The sequence below is a fragment of the Bufo gargarizans genome, chromosome 11, assembly GCF_014858855.1.
Source record: "Bufo gargarizans isolate SCDJY-AF-19 chromosome 11, ASM1485885v1, whole genome shotgun sequence".
Lineage (NCBI taxonomy): Eukaryota > Metazoa > Chordata > Amphibia > Anura > Bufonidae > Bufo > Bufo gargarizans.
Genome location: NC_058090.1, coordinates 8,896,096 through 8,917,210, shown reverse-complemented (window position 1 = coordinate 8,917,210; position 21,115 = coordinate 8,896,096). Strand labels below are relative to the sequence as shown.

Here is a 21,115-nt window from a genome sequence, read left to right as displayed (position 1 = left end):
ACATGGCTGGTGTCTGTGTTTTGCGGATCCGCAATTTGTAGGACCGAAAAAACAACTGCGGACGTGTGAATGGGTTAAGGGATTTTCTGGGATTTTAATATTGACGGCCTATTGAAGATAGGTCATCAATATTCAAATCATGGAAAACTCCTTTAACCCTTCCCTACCCTAGACCACAAGGGGCAGTGGAATATCCCCTCCCCCCCCCCTCCCCAGACCAGCAGGGCTCTTTACATTAACCCCTTCCACTGCCCTCCATCTCCAGGGTTTATAACATTAACCCCTTCACTTCCCCTGATCCCCAGGAACCTCTTAGAGCTCTAGTCCAGCAGGTATACTGGTATTAACCCTTTCATTGCCCCAGATCACCAGGGAAGCTGACACCAACACTTTTACTTCCAGTGATGCTGAAATGAACCTCATTTACAGTCTTAGACCACCAGAGATACAAACATTAACCCCTTCTTACTACCCTGGAACATCAGGGATGTAGACAATAAACACGACTGCTCTAGACCTGGATGCTTTTTACTGCTATTTCCCTGGAATCCATGTATATCGGCTGCTGTGCACCTAATTACAAGGATGCTGCACGTTATTACTCATTTGTGGCTCTGTGCTGCTGACTTAGACGGAGAATTGCCCAGGTCCCAAACTGCCAGACTAACAAGCTACAGAGAGAGAGAGCACCAATCCCCCAACACCCTAACACCGGATGCACACATCAGGACACTTCTTACCATCCAGAACCCCAGGCACGCCGCTATCATGTTTCCAGGGCACGCAGGTGACCGGTATCCCTAAGAGGGCACAGAGCCCACCTTACCTGACATTGGCCACCGGGTCACTCGTCAGTTCCAGGACAGAGAGGTAAAAGTATTTACAGAAGAAAGACTTCGAGAAGAACTCCATGATGTATTCGCACGTGTCCAGGAACCGCTGTCTGTTCCAGTAGCTCTTTCCTTGGCCCAGCTCTGGAACATAACATGTGAGATCGTATTACAAGCGGCAGGGGAAACATGATGAGGTCAATACTGAACATAACTGGGGGCTTACGTTCCACCATCTTCTGAATGATTTCGTGCCTCTGTTCCTGCTTGCGGTTATAGCGCAAAAATATGCACAGGGTTCGACTCGCCGCCTTCTGGACCGGCAAAACATTCTAGGAGGGAAAGACGAGACTGGTTATCGGATGCTGGTCTACATGCCATCATCACGGCTGCACACGACGGCCTCCATATTAACCAGCCGGACAGTAAAGAGCCGCCATGTCTTCTTTCATGGCTGTAGCGCTGTATAGACAGGTACTATACAGAGGCAGCAAAATAGACCATCACCCTGGGCACTACACGGATGTCTCCCCCTAGCGATATAAGATCATTGGCAGAGGGCAAGTAAGAGTCATAGGACTCACATTAGTTAGGATGATGGCAAACATTCGGTGCAGGAAGCGGTAATAAATCTGGTCGCTAGAAATAATGTGCGGCAGGCAGGAGAACTTCTGCAGGATTTTTTCGTGGCTTCTCCATTTCAGTGAGTTGGCGACCCTCTGCTCCGCTGAGGTCAGAGCTGGGACCAGGTCGGGGACAATCATAAGCTGCAATGTAAAGTAACAGCTCATAAGTCCAGGACGCACCAACCGGAACTCACCACAAGAGGGGGCTACAGGCAAAACCTAGAATATTTCGGCTGGAGCCACGCTGCGATTTCGGTCTCGAAGATCGCAGTGCAGCCATTGAACTGAATAGGGTCGCAGAGTGACTCGGAATTTGCTGCGACCACAGAAATGCACACAAAAAAAATCAACCCCATTCAGTTCAACGGCTGAATCTATACACAGCGATCTTTGCTTATGAGACAAATGTCTGGGCCCAGATGGCGGTGTAGCCTCAGCCTAACTCCAGCCAATCGACAGAGGGGTAAGTATTTGGAGGGGACAGAGCGGTAGTAATACGTCACATGATGCGGACCTTGTTGTCCAGCCCTGAGTTGTCGCCGCCGCTCGTCATGAGCTCCAGCGTTTCCGGGAGGTGATCTAACAAAGCATCCACCACCTGAAACCAAAGGAGACAATTAATGACCAATTATCAGGCATTATACCTGTGCTAAGCAGCGGGGCAAAAAGTCAATTCTGCCCCTGCTGCACTACCTGCCTGAGCGCGGCCATGTCAGTGTTGTCATAGGGACATGATTTGGATTCAAGCTTTTGTCACTTGGTACGTTGATGCCCATAGAGAGTTGGCATTTGTGGAAAAAGCTCTCCATGACAAGGCTGAACTGACAAAGCTCATGGCAGGAAGTGTTATCATGGGGACACGGAGCAGTAGTCACCTCTAGCGAGTCATCTTGTAGTAAGGCGATCAGTTCCTTGTGTATTAAATATACGTTAGATCCCAAGAGCTTACAGACCTGCAAAATAAGACACAGAAACGCCAATGAGATGTCATCCGTCCGCCAGTGGTCCGAAAAGTCTGCTAATTCAAAATGAGCTCCAGGCAAAAATAGCAGGAGGGTGGGCCGTCACCAGCAGCAGGCCCCGGGGACATCGTCAGTTCAATGTGTCCGGATTTACTATCGCAGTGGTCATGTGCGTGATGAGCAAAAGTTGCATTTGGATATGTTCATGAGCTCCTGCCATCATATTCACACAAGCCACACGTAGAATAAAAAAAAAAAAGGCCACGATAAGACCATTCAACAGCTACCGGCCTGCTTGCTGATGGTTTCCAGGCTGATATATACAAGTATCCCATACTTACTTCACAGAAGCCAAGAGCTATGGTGTATCTGATGGGCACATCAGGGTCATGACACAGGCAGAAGAACGTGGCATAAAGGTCTATGTGGAAGTTTTTTGCTCCCACAAACACAACCATCGCCTGAAATAGGAGAATAATGCAATGATACAATATTATACCGGGGATGGATGGATAGATAGATAGATAGATAGACAGACTGATAGATCAATAGAAAGATAGACAGATATTAGATAGATGATAGATAGATATTAGATTAGATAGATACATAGATAGATATGAGATAGAGAGATAGATATTAGATTAGATATATACAGTACAGACCAAAAGTTTGGGCACACCTTCTCAGTCAAAGAGTTTCCTTTATTTTCATGACTATGGAAATTGTAGATTCACACTGAAGGCATCAAAACTATGAATTAACACATGTGGAATTATATGCATAACAAATAAGTATGAAACAACTGAAAATATGTCATATTCTAGGTTCTTCAAAGTAGCCACCTTTTGCTTTGATTACTGCTTTGCACACTCTTGGCATTCTCTTGATGAGCTTCAAGAGGTAGTCACCTGAAATGGTCTTCCAACAGTCTTGAAGGAGTTCCCAGAGATGCTTAGCACTTGTTGGCCCTTTTGCCTTCACTCTGCGGTCCAGCTCACCCCAAACCATCTCAATTGGGTTCAGGTCCGGTGACTGTGGAGGCCAGGTCATCTGGCGCAGCACCCCATCACTCTCCTTCATGGTCAAATAGCCCTTACACAGCCTGGAGGTGTGTTTGGGGGTCATTGTCCTGTTCAAAAATAAATGATGGTCCAACTAAACGCAAACCGGGTGGAATAGCATGCCGCTGCAAGATGCTGTGGTAGCCATGCTGGTTCAGTATGCCTTCAATTTTGAATAAATCCCCAACAGTGTCCCCAGCAAAGCACCCCCACACCACATCCCAACCCCATTTATAAGGCAAGAAATCCCACTTATTAAACCTGCCAGGGCACACCTGTGAAGTGAAGACCATTTCAGGTGACTACCTCTTGAAGCTCATCAAGAGAATGCCAAGAGTGTGCAAAGCAGTAATCAAAGCAAAAGGTGGCTACTTTGAAGAACCTAGAATATGACATATTTTCAGTCGTTTCACACTTATTTGTTATGTATATAATTCCACATGTGTTAATTCATAGTTTTGATGCCTTCAGTGTGAATTTACAATTTCCATAGTCATGAAAATAAAGAAAACTCTTTGAATGAGAAGGTGCGTCCAAACTTTTGGTCTGTACTGTATATAGATAGATAGATATGAGATAGAGAGATAGATATTCGATTAGATACATACATAGACAGATAGATAGATAGATAGATAGATATGAGATAGATGATTGATAGATAGATAGATAGATAGATGATAGATAGAGAGATGATAGATAGATGCTCACTGGGAAGTTGTAGGCGCAGTTTTTCCGCACGGTGGAGTACTTCTTCTCCAGCTCCATGTTCTCCATCTGGTTGTCGTTGTGCCCGTTCTCTTGGTGCAGTCCTAATCTGCAGAGCTTCTTGTAGAACTCCAGGAACCACATGTGCTGCTCCTGGGTGAAGAGGCCTAGAAGATCCCAACGGCTCAGAATCCAGGGGCCAGAAGAGCTTCCACGTGGCAGTAGCACAACCTTCCTAGACTTCTTCAGCACAAATACGTCTAGATATGCAATAATATGCCATGCAGGACTTTACGAGAGAAGGGTGCCAATCCCTGAAGGGGCTGCTCTGACCTCTGCTTCTCGAAACCTTGGCGACAATCAATATGGCTGCCAGAACAGCGCTTACAGGGGTTGTCACCCAGCCCTGGAGAGCATAGTCTCACATAACTCAGCATTCTTGCAGTGGAGGATTCTAGGGAAAGTGGCGTCCATCTGATCAGGAGACTCTACAACCCATTTTCTGAATATTTTGGACAAATGCTCACCTAGCAATTCCCGGGTACAATCCTCACAGAGTAACAACCTATAATGATGATTATACCGGGATCTTCCCTCGCACCCGGCGGCTTTCTGGTCACCTATCAGCAGACTGACACTCCACTGTACTGAGCGACTGTTAGTTAAGCAGTTTCCTGATCTACAGCAGACTGGAGTCCTCACACAATAACGCTCCGCTGCACAGGCAATCCATACACAAAGGGAACTGCAGCAAAACACTAATTAGGAAAGGTAAAGTCAGGTAGCGCTGCACCGATATGGGGGCGATTCATGCAGCACAAATAACATAATAAGCTCGGGGCGACTGAGAGCAAAGCAAATGACTAATATACAAGGGAATAAAAGCAGATCTGGTGGGGAGCTGTCTGAGCTATCATTACAGTCATCTACCCGGCAATCTACGGCTCTCGGGGCATGCTAGGAGTAGTAGTTCCCGATGCTGCGACTGTATATGTAGTTCTGTTATGGACACCTATCTATAGGGAAAAGCAGCAGAAAACACCTGCTCCTTTAACTATCCCTTTAAGACCCACCTTGTAACCCGTGGCAGAGTTTTCCGAGGTGCAGGGACAGAGAGGTGAGGACGGACTCATCGGCTTTAAAAGACTTCTCGCAAAAGGACTTGACCATCGGGAGGACAATCTGATTTCTGTCATCTGCAATGTGTAGATTGTAACGTTATTATAATATACCGTCTTATTACACTCTTATTTAGTATTTTTATATCATAAAATTCTATTACATTGTATTATCATAGTCCATTATATTGTATTTTTCACATTATGTCAATATTTTCTATTGCACCGTTATATTTAGAGATGAGCGAATTTCGTTTGGTGGTAAAAGGTGAATCGCGTCATGGATTCTGTTACCACGGACCATAACGCAATTCTATGACGGAATGCCTTGAGAGGCATTCCGTTATTCATTCCGTCATAATAGAAGTCTATGGGCTGCAAAACGGATCCGGCCCGTTTCCGCTATGCATTCCGTCATGGTCCCTGATAACGGAATCCATAACGCTATTCAGTAAATACCACAACGCGAACCGAAAAATGAATTTCAAAATATTACATTTGCTCATCCCTAGTAACAATATAATATCTTGCATCATTACATTTCATCATATTGTGTTGTATTATTATATTATACTGTGTTATTACATTGTATCGTATTAGTAGGTTTTACATTATGTTATATGGATAGATAGATAGAACATAGATAGATATTAGATAGATAGATAGAAAGATAGATAGATAGACAGATCGATAGATAATAGACATACAGATAGATGATAGATAGATAGTAGTAACTTAAGTGGCACCGCGATCAAGAAAGTGTCGGTGTGCCAGCGGCTGTGGAGGCGATACAACATCTAATAAAAATAAAATAAAACATTCCACGGCACTCCCAAAGGTGTGATTCAAAAGTAGTGTTTTTTAATCACTAAAGCAATGTTTCGGTCCTCTTACTGGGACCTTTCTGCTTGAGAAAAGTCCCATAAAGGCCTTATGCACACGACCGCAAAACACGGAAGCCGCCGGTGTGCCTTCCGCAATTTGCAGAACGGAACAGGCGGCCCATTGTAGAAATGCCTATTCTTGACCGCAAAACGGACAAGAATAGGACATGTTATATTTTTTTTTTGCGGGGACCACGGAACGGAGCAACTGATGCGGACAGCACACGGAGCACTGTCTGCAACTTTTGCGGCCTCATTGAAGTGAATGGGTCCACACCCGAGCCGCAAATACTGCGGCTCGGATGCGGACCAGAACAACGGTCTTGTGTATGAGGCCTAAGAGGACTGAAACGTAGCTTTGGTGATCAAAGAACACTACTTTTGAATCACCCCTGTGGGAGTGCCGTGGAATTTTTTATTTTATTATAGGTAGATAGATATGAGATAGATATGAGATAGAAGAGGAGTCCTGATAGAGTAGGGTCCCATCTCTAAGAGGTCACCTTGTCATGGTAGATGAGCACCTATGATTTTGATATATTTGCTAAGTACCTCATAATCCTTTATATGGAACTTTAGCATAATTTATCATGTAAAATCTGTATATTCACAGTTTGCAGAGTGCGGTCACGTTGTGTGCTGGATGCTGTGTTATTATATCATTACATTGTATCATTGTATTATTACACATTATATTGTGTTACATTATTACGTTGTATCTTTACATTGTGTGCTGTTATTATGCTGTATGACTACACTATTATATTAGTATATCATACATATTGTATTATTATATAATACACTGTTTTTTAGATGATTATGTTTGCTGCGCTCAGTGTATGACTAGTTGGCAGTTAGAGGTGGTGGTGCTGATGCAGCAGCCTCCGGGGGTCTTGCACTTTAGATGATTATTGACCTTCTTCTCTTGAGTGCCGGTGACGTAAATTTCCATCATTCGCAAAAAGAGGAATTGATTTTTCCCAGCGGCTGCAGAGCATATTCATCTGATTGTGTGAGCGTCTGCGTCGTCCCTACGTGGGTAAGCTCTTAGGCCTCTTTCATACGAGCGTGGCGGATTGGCCCCGCATGCGTTCAATAAAACTCGCACCATTTTGCAAGCGAGTTCAGTCAGTTTGGTCTGCGATTTTGCGTTCAGTTTTTTCCACGCGGGTGCAATGCATTTTGATGCGTTTTTCACGCGCGTGATAAAAAAAAACGGAGGTTTTACAAACAACATCTCTTAGCAACCATCAGTAAAAAACGCATCGTATCCGCACTTGCTTGTGGATACACTGTGTTTTTCACTGAAACCCCGTTCACTTCTGTGGGGCCAGGGCTGCGTGAAAAACGTAGAATACAGAACATGCTGCGTTTTTCACGCAACGCAGAACTGATGCATGAAAAAAAAACGCTCATGTACACAGACCCATTGAAATGAAGGGGTCAGGATTCAGTGCGGGTGCAGAAAACTCGCTTGTGTGAAAGGGGCTTTAGTGTCTGCGCTCACGTATCTGGCGCTCTCTCTAAACGATGCCGGAGATTTCATTACAGAGATCTTAAGTGGGTTTTTCTTTAATTGCAAAAGCAGCAGTTACTGAGTATTCATACGTCAATGTCCAGACTCATGGATTTCAGCCAAGAGCGCGGGCGCTGCCCACCATGTAACCTGACTGCCTATGATCCTCTATTGTACTGATCCTTAGTAATCTTAGTATTTTTACTCCAATCACCTCCAGAGCTGCATCCCTGTCATTTGCTGACTTCCAATCTTACTGGAGAACCTTTGCTTTCTTACTGCCAGAACTGTGAGGGATAAGCTTTGAGGGGGATCCAATGCCGGCAAAGAAGAGGTCATTTTTTGTAACGTACCGTGATCGAACATAGATAGCAAATTCACCAAGGTCTCGAAGGCTGCGAGTCGCACGCTGCTCCCCTCATCTCTGGCCAGTTCAATCAGCTCCGGGAGAATGGCGGCTTTTGTTAATTCTGTCCTACAACAAAGAACAACCTCTAATTAATAACCAGAGAGGTCTTGGTGCGGTCAATGTACGAGTCCTCCCTCAAAGGATGCCAGCCTTGTACCAAGCTGCGGCTCTATGTGATAAAAGTGCACTTATCAGCAGGATTATCCCTATTACGGCTGGCATACTGCCTGGTAGGGCGGATCCTGCTGATAAAAATGATACCTGTCTTGTAAAAATCGGTTTTGGCATTCTCAAGAAACAAAGAGTTCTATTCTTTTTGCACATGAGGGCCTCAGAGCACGGAGGGGTGGAGCCTGGCTCCTCAGCTTTCCATCGTTGACCACGCCCATTGCTGCACTGAAGTCCTCATTTGCTTAAGGTACAAAAGTATTTGTTTCTCGGGAACACCACAACCGATTTTCACAAGACAGGTATCATTTGAATTAGAAGGATGAACCCTACTGATCGGTATACTTGGTTTAATAGGACTGATCGTGCTGAGAGGTGCCCTTTAAAAGGGATAGTCCCTTCATATCCACAGGATATGCCATAAACGTTTGACAGGTGACCCAAACCTTCAAAACAGTTACCCTCTCATCATGCATCCAGGCTGCGATTCACTGCAGAGACAACTGGGATTATGGTCAATCTTGCAGAGCTACACTGTTTCCTCAATCTCAGCCCCCTCTGTAATCCTTTGCGGCCCTGATGCGGGGTGCCGATGCCCTCTGGATAAGGTTGGCGGACCTCCAGTCTTGACATTTTAATTTGCAATACATCAACACTGGCTTTAAAGGTGCTCTCCGGGATTTTTACTATTGATGACCTATCAATATTAGATCGGCGGGGGTCCGACACCCGGCACCCCCGCTAATCAGCTGTTTGAAGAGAAGGCGCGCGCCGTGCACATGTGCCGTCTCCCATCTCTCTTCCTGTCCTCTGCTGCTGTTCCATAGACATAGAAGCAGCAAGAAGAGAGAAGCGAGACGCCACGTGCGCACCATCTCCTTATACAGCTGATCTGATATTGATGACCTATCCTCAATATTAAAAAGCCCAGGGTTGTCTCATTTGAGACATTGGTGACCTATCGCTAGGATATGCCACCAATTTCAGATAAGTGCAGGTCCCACCTCTGGGACCTTCCCCTATCTCTATAAGGGGACCCCCGAAGTAAGCAGAGAGCAGCCGCCCTCTATTAATTACTATGGGAGTTCCGGCTCAGTTATGTTTGTCAGTCCCACATTTTAGAGATCGGGGAGGTTCTCAGAGGTGGGACCCGCACCTATCTAAAAACCTTGGATGCCATCAAAGTCCCAGAGGACAGAACCTCTTTAAGCGCATTGTCTATATGTTGTTATGGCGACGGCTCCATGTAGCGGCATTTATCTTCATGCATTTCTTTTTATACTATTAGTATTATTATTATTATTCTTTTGTGTCATTGTTTCTTTATTATCACAATGTTGTCCATTTTATATCTCTGTAACTTTTAGGCTTTTACTTATAATTCCCAGACTCTCATGTCACGTCAATGTCAGTTTATCATCCTGAACTGATAAAGACGTCGTTCCGATGCCAAAATGCGTCGTTCAGATCGGTTTTAAAGAAAACCGCCCCTTAGCGCCGCCTGCCCACTGCAAACTGTCCTCTAGTTACACTATGACCTCCTGTGTCTGGGCGCTTGGTAGGGGCTTCACTCCGAGGTGAAATACCCCCAAAGGTTTTACGCTCCACCTTACATGGAGCTATTGGAGGGGCTGAAACAGGAGGCAAACCGCCCCCCCCCCCTCCCCCCATACGAATCCGACAAAAATGGCTGCTCTATAGGACTCGGAGGCATAAGGGGAGAATATTTCTGTACATGCAGCACTCGGTGGAGCCCGTATGGCAGCACATGGAGGTGGTAAAGCTCCTTGCCCAGGGCTCTGTATAAATGGCGCACATCACATAAGCTGCAGGTGCCGAGCTACGCGGTGAGTCATCGGCTGCATCTCACACTAATAGACGCCTCGTGTTCCTGTCCTTTGTTCCTTCCCTTTGTGTCATTTCTGGGCAAGAAGCTTCCTTCTCAATATCTGCAGAGTAAAATTCCTGGCCCACTCAGAGGGGGCCGCAGGGACGTGATGACGCCTTCACAGAGGGGAAAAAACGTCAACACTTCTCCATGAACCCGCACCAAGGACCAAAGCGTTGAGTGGAAGGGTAGAATTTGCAATGTAATAGAAGTGAAGAACGAGCGGCGCGCGGCTGTCATACAGGCGGTGTCACTACTTCTGGCGGAGGGGGTCATAGACCCCTGATGCTACAGATGCAGGAGGCACACTGACTTCTCCTAATAATCACACAAGGTTCAGCGATGTGGGGGCCCAGTACAATATAGGGCCCACGCCCCTCAGCATATGTGTGGGAGCGATCCCCTCATAGATGATGTCCTCTGCTTATAGCGACGTCCTCCCTTTTTATATGTTCTGCATTACTGCTGCTTTCTGGAAATGTCCTAATTGAAAGAATCTAATACTTTGGAAAGTCATCTATGGCGTTAATGAAGGTTAAGAGCGTTCATTCCACAAGAGATTACAGTAATTAAAATAAAGTAGTGCATGCAGCGTGCCCCAGAAAGATCATCTCTGCTGAACAGGAACATGCATCTGCTGAATATGTCAATGACGGCTTTGGTCAATTCCTTGCAAATGAAGGACGACAGCTACATCCAGATATGGCTGCTAAATGGACATTCAATTACTGCCCACAAGAAAAAAAAACTGTACTGATCTTTAGTTACATCCTGTATTATACCCCAGAGCTGCACTCACTATTCTGCTGGTGGAGTCACTGTGTACATACATTACTTATCCTGTACTGATCCTCAGTTACATCCTGTATTATACTCCAGAGCTGCACTCACTATTCTGCTGGTGCAGTCACTGTGTACATACATTACTTATCCTGTACTGATCCTCAGTTACATCCTGTATTATACTCCAGAGCTGCACTCACTATTCTGCTGGTGCAGTCGCTGTGTACATACATTACTTATCCTGTACTGATCCTGAGTTACATCCTGTATTATACGCCAGAGCTGCACTCACTATTCTGCTGGTGCAGTCACTGTGTACATACATTACTTATCCTGTACTGATCCCGAGTTACATCCTGTATTATACTCCAGAGCTGCACTCACTATTCTGCTGGTGCAGTCACTGTGTACATACATTACTTATCCTGTACTGATCCTGAGTTACATCCTGTATTATACTCCAGAGCTGCACTCACTATTCAGCTGGTGCAGTCACTGTGTACATACATTACTTATCCTGTACTGATCCTGAGTTACATCCTGTATTATACTCCAGAGCTGCACTCACTATTCTGCTGGTGCAGTCGCTGTGTACATACATTACTTATCCTGTACTGATCCTGAGTTACATCTTGTATTATACTCCAGAGCTGCACTCACTATTCTGCTGGTGCAGTCACTGTGTACATACATTACTTATCCTGTACTGATCCTGAGTTACATCCTGTATTATACTCCAGAGCTGCACTCACTATTCTGCTGGTGCAGTCACTGTGTACATACATTACTTATAGTGTACTGATCCTGAGTTACATCCTGTATTATACTCCAGAGCTGCACTCACTATTCTGCTGGTGCAGTCGCTGTGTACATACATTACTTATCCTGTACTGATCCTGAGTTACATCCTGTATTACACTCCAGAGCTGCACTCACTATTCTGCTGGTGCAGTCACTGTGTACATACATTACTTATCCTGTACTGATCCTGAGTTACATCCTGTATTATACTCCAGAGCTGCACTCACTATTCTGCTGGTTCAGTCACTGTGTACATACATTACTTATCCTGTACTGATCCTGAGTTACATCCTGTATTATACTCCAGAGCTGCACTCACTATTCTGCTAGTCCAGTCACTGTGTACATACATGACTTATCCTGTACTGATCCTGCACTCACTATTCTACTGATGGAGTCACTGAGTCCATTCATTACATGACTTATTCTGTATTATATACCATCCAGAGCTGCACTCACTATTCTGCTAGTTGTTTTTAGACATATCCCAACAGCAGAGCGGAGTTCCTACAATGCAAATCAGTTGACAGTAGACTGCTTGATGTAGTGTAAAGACAAATAGTTCCCAGAATGCAAATGAACAAAGCAAGCTCTGTGCAGACACTGCAAGGAAGAATGGGAGATTTCAGCTCTGAGGCCTGCAGAAATGTGACTGCAGCTCTTGTCACAGGACATAATAATATAAAACCGTTCTTCTGCAGGAGCTGTGGGTAACACGAGATTACACACAAGTACTTACCCTATTCCTTGCGCAATGAACTCCAGTTGGCGACACATACAAGAGCGTACTTCATACTCTACGTCCTGACACAAGGATTCCACTAGGGGGAGTATGTCACGCTTAACTCTGTAGGACAGAAGAACGTTCAGAATTTAGCTGAATTAACCATGAATGAGTCATTACGTGCAATATATTTTGCAATAATGTCCATAGCAGGAGCAGGGTCCAAGTGTGCATTATACTGCTCTGGTATTGTAAAAGCTGCTGCAGAAGACACAGGTAAGTACCTGGCGGTAGTCGCTGACATGTCTTATGATGCCTCCATGCACACAAACCTATCTTCTCTCCTGCACTCCATACTGACAGCTCTTACCTACACTGACACATTGTAACAAGCTCATCCACTGGGTAAGGACAGGATTTCCAGCTCTGAATTTAACCCTTTAAATACCGGGCCCATTTTCATTTTCTCATTTTTGCTCCCCACATTCCAAGAGCCATAACGTTTTCAATTTTCCGTTCACATAGCTTTAGGGGGGCTTATTTTTTTGGCGGTACAAGATGTATTTTTTAATGGCACCATTCATTTATAAAGTCCTGTATAGGAAAGTGGGGGGGGGGGGAATTATTTGTGGGGTAAACTTAAAAAAATTAAAATAAAAAAATAAACTTTTTGGAGTTTTGATTTAATGTAGCTCCCTGTGCTCTGGACATGACACCCTTATTGTGGGGGTCAATGCGATTATGGCTAGACCAAATGTGCATAGTTTGTATTTTGTTTTATTACTTTTAAAAAAACTTTTAATTTTTTAATTTATTTTTTTTTTTTTTCACTTTATACTCAATACCTTTTAGCCCCCTTAGGGGGCTATAACCTGCAATCTTCTCATCGATTGTCGCTACGAGATTTTCATTTGCTGCCCGGTGCACAGCTTTACAAGCATTTTACCGTGATAGGCCTGGGAAGCTTCCGCAGGCCCCAGGCTACCGTGGTAACTGATCGGAGCCCCGTGATATCCTTGCAGGGGCTCTGATCGGAAGGCAGAAGGAGCCCCCTCTCTGCTTAACCTCACAGATCCCGTGATCTCTAATGACCGCGGTATCCGAGAGGTGAAATGACCTCTTTCGGCGCCATCGCCGATCCCGGTGATTGCGGCCGGGTCAGCGCAGCAGCCCACTCCATACAAGACATTCCACATATTGCTGTGCATGTACGGCATTACGTGTTGACTGTTTCTATTTTCGGACAGACAGACAGCAGAGATCTTGGAATAATCAAGAACTAAAACTCGAATACCAAGCGCATTCCAGGACTTACATATGAGCTTCAAACTTGTTGGCAACTTTTCCCAGGATCTTGCAGCTGGTGAGTCGTGACTGTAGCGTCTGAGAGAGCTGTGCTTTGGATACGAGAGGATTGAGGATCTGGAGAGAAGGAAAAGAGAAGGAAATTAACCCACCTATAAGAAGCATCCGCTTCATATATACTGTCTATAGGTCTATTGCTGTACGCGGTGACGGCTCGCGGTGTGGTAACTCCTCGTGGTCAGTAAAGGTCACGATTACAGCTCCTTAGCATCCACTTTCCACACGACAAAGGTCTGCAGCTTCTCAACAACAACTCCTAGCATGCTCTAGTTTTTCCTGAGTCACATGTATGAACGTTGCCAGGTGTAACGACAACCCATAGAACAGAAACCATGAGGGCAAGCTCTGGGCAGATACTGGTAAAGCAAAGAATGCTGGAAGACTTCAGCTCTGAAGCTTGCAGTATTGTAAGAGCAGCTCTGGAGCATAAAACAGGAGGAATCAGTACAGGATAAGTAATGTAATGTATGTACACAGTGACTGCACCAGCAGAATAGTGAGTGCAGCTCTGGAGTATAATACAGGATGTAACTCAGGATCAGTACAGGATAAGTAATGTATGTACACAGTGACTGCACCGGCAGAATAGTGAGTGCAGCTCTGGAGTATAATACAGCATGTAACTCAGGATCAGTACAGGATAAGTAATGTATGTACACAGTGACTCCACCAGCAGAATAGTGAGTGCAGCTCTGGAGTATAATACAGGATGTAACTCAGGATAAGTAATGTATGTACACAGTGACTGCACCAGCAGAATAGTGAGTGCAGCTCTGGAGTATAATACAGGATGTAACTCAGGATCAGTACAGGATAAGTAATGTATGTACACAGTAACTGCACCAGCAGAATAGTGAGTGCAGCTCTGGAGTATAATACAGGATAAGTAATGTATGTACACAGTGACTGGACCAGCAGAATAGTGAGTGCAGCTCTGCAGTATAATACAGGGTGTAACTCAGGATCAGTACAGGATAAGTAATGTATGTACACAGTGACTGCCCCAGCAGAATAGTGAGTGCAGCTCTGCAGTATAATACAGGGTGTAACTCAGGATCAGTACAGGATAAGTAATGTATGTACACAGTGACTGCACCAGCAGAATAGTGAGTGCAGCTCTGCAGTATAATACAGGATGTAACTCAGGATCAGTAGCGGATAAGTAATGTATGTACGCAGTGACTCCACCAGTAGAACAGTGAGTGCAGCTCTGGAGTATAATACAGGATGTAACTCAGGATCAGTACAGAATAAGTAATGTATGTACACAGGGAGTCCACCAGCAGAACAGTGAGTGCAGCTCTGGAGTATAATACGGGATAATGTATTTATAAAGTGTTTATATAGGTTCATTTTATGTGTAACCTTTATCACGGGGTTGGACATGAGCTGGAGATTCACATTTGATGAGACAGATGGGAATATCTGATGTGTTTTTCTCGGCACTGGGTGACAGAAGTAGAATATTTGTGACAGCGATCAGGTCACCCGGCAAATACCCCCTTTCAGCTCCTGGAATCCGGTCTGTGCAGGGATGAATATAATCAGCTACTGTACACTATCCCACTTGCCTCATTTGCAATGCAGATCCTTTATATTAGAACAGCCAGTTACCAAGTAGCGAGCGGCACAATTGCCAATTTACCAACATAATTCACTTGTTTTGGAGGAAAACCTCACGGCCGATGCAGAGATCCTCAGGATTTAGCAGGTAGTTGTGAGTATTAAAAGGGACCTAAAAACATCCAGAATATGAACCAGCACTTTCCTGCTCCCTTTTGATATCCTACAGATGTCTGTGACTCTTTGGGTCTGTATGACTTGATCATGTTTACCTGCAGTCTTATGTGAAATCAACACAACAAACTTAGCTCTGCTACATCTGTGATTTGTAATACAGGATTACTCAGGAGGAGGGGGAGGTGTTAGCTCTCCTTCATTACCTCGTGTCTAATGGTCTCCTTCGGCAGGACGTCTATAACCGCGAGCAGGGTGTCGAGCCAGGTGTTGCTTACACCTACCAAATAAAAAAGGAAAACAGTCACCGGACCTGCAGATCGTTGCACCTTCCGACTACAGAGCATCATCTTTAACCTTAAGAAGAAGACTGTGTCTGACTGAGTTACGAGGACCTTCTCCTACTTCAGTGTATTCAGGATCCTATCTGCCTGACAATCCCGACTTCATAACTCCCTGCAGCCCCTGCTGCTTCAGTGTCTTTACCCGCGGCGTCCTCTGCTGTGCTGCATTCTAGGAGATGCAATGTCTAATGCAGTAAAATCTACGTTTGCCACAACGCAATGCAGCAGACTGCATTATGGAAGGTCGGTAACAGCATTGATCACCTGTCCATGTCAGCACAGGTATGAGGGTCTTACACGTGGCCGCCCCCTTAAAAGCAGGACCCTGTATGGAGTACAATTGAGCACACATGCTGCCGCTCCATACGGCAGTTACCGAAACAGCTGAGTGCTCGAGGCGATTGCTTGTGGGAAACCCCTTTTTAGGTTTTCTTAAGTAAACTGCCAGTCAGCAAAAGACTTGATGCAGCTCTGGATGGGATTGGAGCATAAACCACATTATAAAGTATATGCCTACTGGGATTCCCGTTGGTCAGTTGTAATGTGTGCAGAAACCTGGCAGTAAGTGTTCAATTACCCAGCAGCGCCCCCACAGGGGAAACCAAGCATTACACAGTGTCCTCTCACATCAATGGGCTGTCTGTGTAATGCAGGACAGGTCCTCCAAAGAGACAGACGCTCTACATAACCGCTCTCTGGTCAAGTGATGAGGAACCGAAACACAGGACCCCCCTTTATTGACTGAGAATTACTAGTAGGGTGTTTGAGAAGGGTGTTTGTAAACTGGAGGACCCCTTTAAGATATAAAATGCAAAAACTGGGGCTAAGACTTAGGGATACTATTGACAGTGATGTTGCCCCTGAAAACCTAGCGAATTGTTGCACTTGAAAAGGGTACAGTGCATCGGGTAGGGTGAGGAATGGCCTATTGTGGAGAAGGGAGGTCACCTAAAGTGACTGAGAAGGACTCTGGGATTGAAGATGATGCCCCCCCCCCCCTCCATCAGTCATCAGAACAATAGCAGATAATAAAGGACAACAATGTTCTCACATAATTGCAATTCTGAAACATGAAACATCAAGAAGTCTGCGCCCGGAGAGACAAGAGAAACCACAAGTCATCGAGATGCAGATGGCTTGTGTTCAACAGATACATTTAGTGTCTCGTGAGCTTTCAACGTCCCACCCGGGACCAGTCCTCAGCTAAAAGGCAGGGCTAGTGGTGCAAGTCATGTGACCAGCGCCGGGAGCACTGCCAGCGGCAAATCTACAACTGCAGTCACCAAATGTGGATACAGGGCAATCCTACAGCAACCGGGTGCAGTATTCTAGTAGTTATATTATTGTACATAGGAGCAGTATTATAGTAGTTATATTCTTGTACATAGGAGGCAGTATTATAGTAGTTATATTCTGGTACATAGGAGCAGTATTATAGTAGTTATATTCTTGTACATAGAGGCAGTATTATAGTAGTTATATTCTTGCACATAGGAGCAGTATTATAGTAGTTATATTATTGTACATAGGAGCAGTATTATAGTAGTTATATTCTTGTACATAGGGGCAGTATTATAGTAGTTATATTCTTGTACATAGGGGGCAGTATTATAGTAGTTATATTCTTGTACATAGGAGCAGTATTATAGTAGTTATATTATTGTACATAGGAGCAGTATTATAGTAGTTATATTCTTGTACATAGGAGCAGTATTATAGTAGTTATATTCTTGTACATAGGAGCAGTATTATAGTAGTTATATTATTGTACATAGGAGCAGTATTATAGTAGTTATATTCTTGTACATAGGAGCAGTATTATAGTAGTTATATTATTGTACATATGAGGCAGTATTATAGTAGATATATTCTTGTACATAGGAGCAGTATTATAGTAGTTATATTCTTGTACATAGGAGCAGTATTATAGTAGTTATATTCTTGTACATAGGAGCAGTATTATAGTAGTTATATTCTTGTACATAGGAGGCAGTATTATAGTAGTTATATTCTTGTACGCAGGAGGCAGTATTATAGTGGTTATATTCTTGTACATAGGGGGCAGTATTATAGTAGTTATATTCTTGTACATAGGAGCAGTATTATAGTAGTTATATTCTTGTACATAGAAGCAGTATTATAGCAGTTATATTCTTGTACATAGGAGGCAGTATTATAGTAATATTCTTGTACATAGGAGGCAGTATTATAGTAGTTATATTCTTGTACATAGAAGCAGTATTATAGTAGTTATATTATTGTACATAGGATCAGTATTATAGTAATTTTCTTGTACATAGGAGGCAGTATTATAGTAGTTATATTCTTGTACATAGGAGCAGTATTATAGTAGTTATATTCTTGTACATAGGAGCAGTATTATAATAGTTATATGCTTGTACATAGGAGCAGTATTATAGTAGTTATATTCTTGTACATAGGAGCAGTATTATAGTAGTTCTATTCTTGTACATAGGAGGCAGTATTATAGTAGTTATATTCTTGTACATAGGAGGCAGTATTATAGTAGTTATATTCTTGTACATAGGAGGCAGTATTATAGTAGTTATATCCTTGTACATAGGAGCAGTATTATAGTAGTTATATTCTTGTACATAGGAGGCAGTATTATAGCAGTTATATTCTTGTAGATAGAAGCAGTATTATAGTAGTTATATTCTTGTACATGGGAGGCAGTATTATAGTAGTTATATTATTGTACATAGGAGCAGTATTATAGTAATATTCTTGTACATAGGAGCAGTATTATAGTTATATTCCTGTACATGGGAGCAGTATTATAGTAGTTATATTCTTGTACATAGGAGGCAGTATTATAGTAGTTGTATTCTTGTACATAGGAGGCAGTAGTATAGTAGTTATATTCTTGTATATAGGAGCAGTATTATAGTAGTTATATTCTTGTACATAGGAGCAGTATTATAGTAGTTCTATTCTTGTATATAGCAACAGTATTATATTGGAAAGTGTAGACAACCACAATACAACGTTCTCACCTATATCTCTGTGCTCCAGATTCTGCAGGATGATTTGCAGGAAGGACAGGCAATAAGAATGGACTGGCACAGACTCCTCTTGTAGGATTGTCAAAAAAGAATACGCTGCCGTCAGCTGCATCTCTACTCCTGCAACATGGAGAACCTCCTGTCAGCAAGGGGACATAGGAAGAATGTTAGATAATGTGAGCGGCTTGTTTTTTATCTGTAGACATCATTGTTCTGTGTATCCCTCCCTATCTCTCACCAGTGCTCCTCTGTGTGCAGGAGCATGGTGTATGGGCCCCACAATTACACTACACCCGTGTCTCGACATGTCCAGCTGCCTCACACAATGGTCTTCTAAAAGCATAAAACAACGGACCTCACAACTTTCTGTATTTCACAATAAATTTAAGTTTGATCTTCTCCCGTTTGCTTTATGGCGCTACAGATGTCTCGTGAAGTAATTTGTCTATTACTATGGCAATCACAGTGAGGCTCAATTCCAAAGCCTTGTCTAGAAGATCACAGGAACAGAAGATGCCAGCAACCCTCAATAAGAAATAGTGCTGAAGAACTTGCAGGGACAGGGCACTGAGATGGAGAGGTATATATAGTGCTAACGTAGGGGTGGGGTGTAGTTGACCAGATCTGTGCCAAACCTACACCGTTTCCGTGAGACCTGCATCTGTACCTAGAACCTAAAGTACTTCTTTCTTCATGCTCCTTAGCACAAAGGCACCCAACTTTTTCTAGGTCAAGCCATAAGCAGCTATCAATGAAAAAGTCTGAAATATCACCCAAATAAATTACTTCCAAGTGAAAAGTTCAGTGCTCCGTGTCGTGCCAAGTGTGTGTTGTATAATTCTTCACCTGGTGTCAGAGGCTAGTGATACAGTGCTTAGCCTGGTATCAGCTGCCAGTGATAAAGTACTTAGCCTGGTGTCAGCTGTTAGTAATATAGTGCTTAGCCTGGTGTCAGCTGCCAGCGATACAGTGCTTAGCCTGGTGTCAGCTGCCAGCGATACAGTGCTTAGCCTGGTGTCAGCTGCCAGTGATAAAGTACTTAGCCTGGTGTCAGCTGCCAGCGAAACAGTGCTTGGCCTGGTGTCAGCTGCCAGCGATACAGTGCTTAGCCTGGTGTCAGCTGCCAGTGATACGATGCTTAGCCTGGTGTAAGCTGCCAGCGAAACAGTGCTTGGCCTGGTGTCAGCTGCCAGCGATACAGTGCTTAGCCTGGTGTCAGCTGCCAGCGAAACAGTGCTTGGCCTGGTATCAGCTGCCAGTGATACGATGCTTAGCCTGGTGTAAGCTGCCAATGACCTGGTGCTTAGCCTGGTGTCAGCTGCCAGTGATACGGCGCTTAGCCTGATGTCAGCTGCCAATGAAATAGTGCTTAGCCTGGTGTCAGCTGCCAGTGATACGGTGCTTAGCCTGGTGTCAGCTGCCAGTGATACAGTGCTTAGCCTGGTATCAGCTGCCAGTGATATGGTGCTTAGCCTGGTGTAAGCTGCCAATGACATGGTGCTTAGCCTGGTGTCCGCTGCCAGTGATACGGTGCTTAGCCTGGTGTCAGCTGCCAGTGATACGGTGCTTAGCCTGGTGTAAGCTGCCAATGACATGGTGCTTAGCCTGGTGTCAGCTGCCAGTGATACGTTGCTTAGCCTGGTGTAAGCTGCCAGTGATATGGTGCTTAGCCTGGTGTAAGCTGCCAATGACATGGTGCTTAGCCTGGTGTCCGCTGCCAGTGATACAGTGCTTAGCCTGGTGTCAGCTGCCAGTGATACAGTGCTTAGCCTGGTGTCAGCTGCCAGTGATACAGTGCTTAGCCTGGTATCAGCTGCCAGTGATATGGTGCTTAGCCTGATGTAAGCTGCCAATGACATGGTGCTTAGCCTGGTGTCAGTTGCCAGTGATACGTTGCTTAGCCTGGTGTCAGCTGCCAGTGATACAGTGCTTAGCCTGGTGTCAGCTGCCAGTGATACAGTGCTTAGCCTGGTGTCAGCTGCCAGTGATACAGTGCTTAGCCTGGTGTCAGCTGCCAGTGATACAGTGCTTAGCCTGGTGTCAGCTGCCAGTGATATGGTGCTTAGCCTGGTGTCAGCTGCCAGTGATACAGTGCTTAGCCTGGTATCAGCTGCCAGTGATATGGTGCTTAGCCTGATGTAAGCTGCCAATGACATGGTGCTTAGCCT

General features: G+C 44.4%; 1 protein-coding gene across 1 annotated transcript in view; it reads right to left on the bottom strand.

Annotated features, from left to right (window-relative positions):
* The window catches only part of PPP4R4 (protein phosphatase 4 regulatory subunit 4), a 77,213-nt gene that overhangs the window by 17,110 nt on the left and 38,988 nt on the right, over positions 1 to 21,115 (bottom strand). The window contains exons 4-16 of the mRNA XM_044272029.1: positions 18,939 to 19,086; positions 15,784 to 15,857; positions 13,791 to 13,897; positions 12,491 to 12,598; positions 8,056 to 8,177; positions 5,258 to 5,380; positions 4,188 to 4,351; positions 2,760 to 2,879; positions 2,332 to 2,409; positions 1,971 to 2,054; positions 1,415 to 1,597; positions 1,057 to 1,162; positions 827 to 974 (exon numbers count right to left, since the gene is read on the bottom strand). Of these exons, the coding sequence (XP_044127964.1) occupies positions 827 to 974; positions 1,057 to 1,162; positions 1,415 to 1,597; positions 1,971 to 2,054; positions 2,332 to 2,409; positions 2,760 to 2,879; positions 4,188 to 4,351; positions 5,258 to 5,380; positions 8,056 to 8,177; positions 12,491 to 12,598; positions 13,791 to 13,897; positions 15,784 to 15,857; positions 18,939 to 19,086 (1,565 nt within the window). The remainder of the gene's footprint in view (positions 1 to 826; positions 975 to 1,056; positions 1,163 to 1,414; positions 1,598 to 1,970; positions 2,055 to 2,331; positions 2,410 to 2,759; positions 2,880 to 4,187; positions 4,352 to 5,257; positions 5,381 to 8,055; positions 8,178 to 12,490; positions 12,599 to 13,790; positions 13,898 to 15,783; positions 15,858 to 18,938; positions 19,087 to 21,115) is intronic.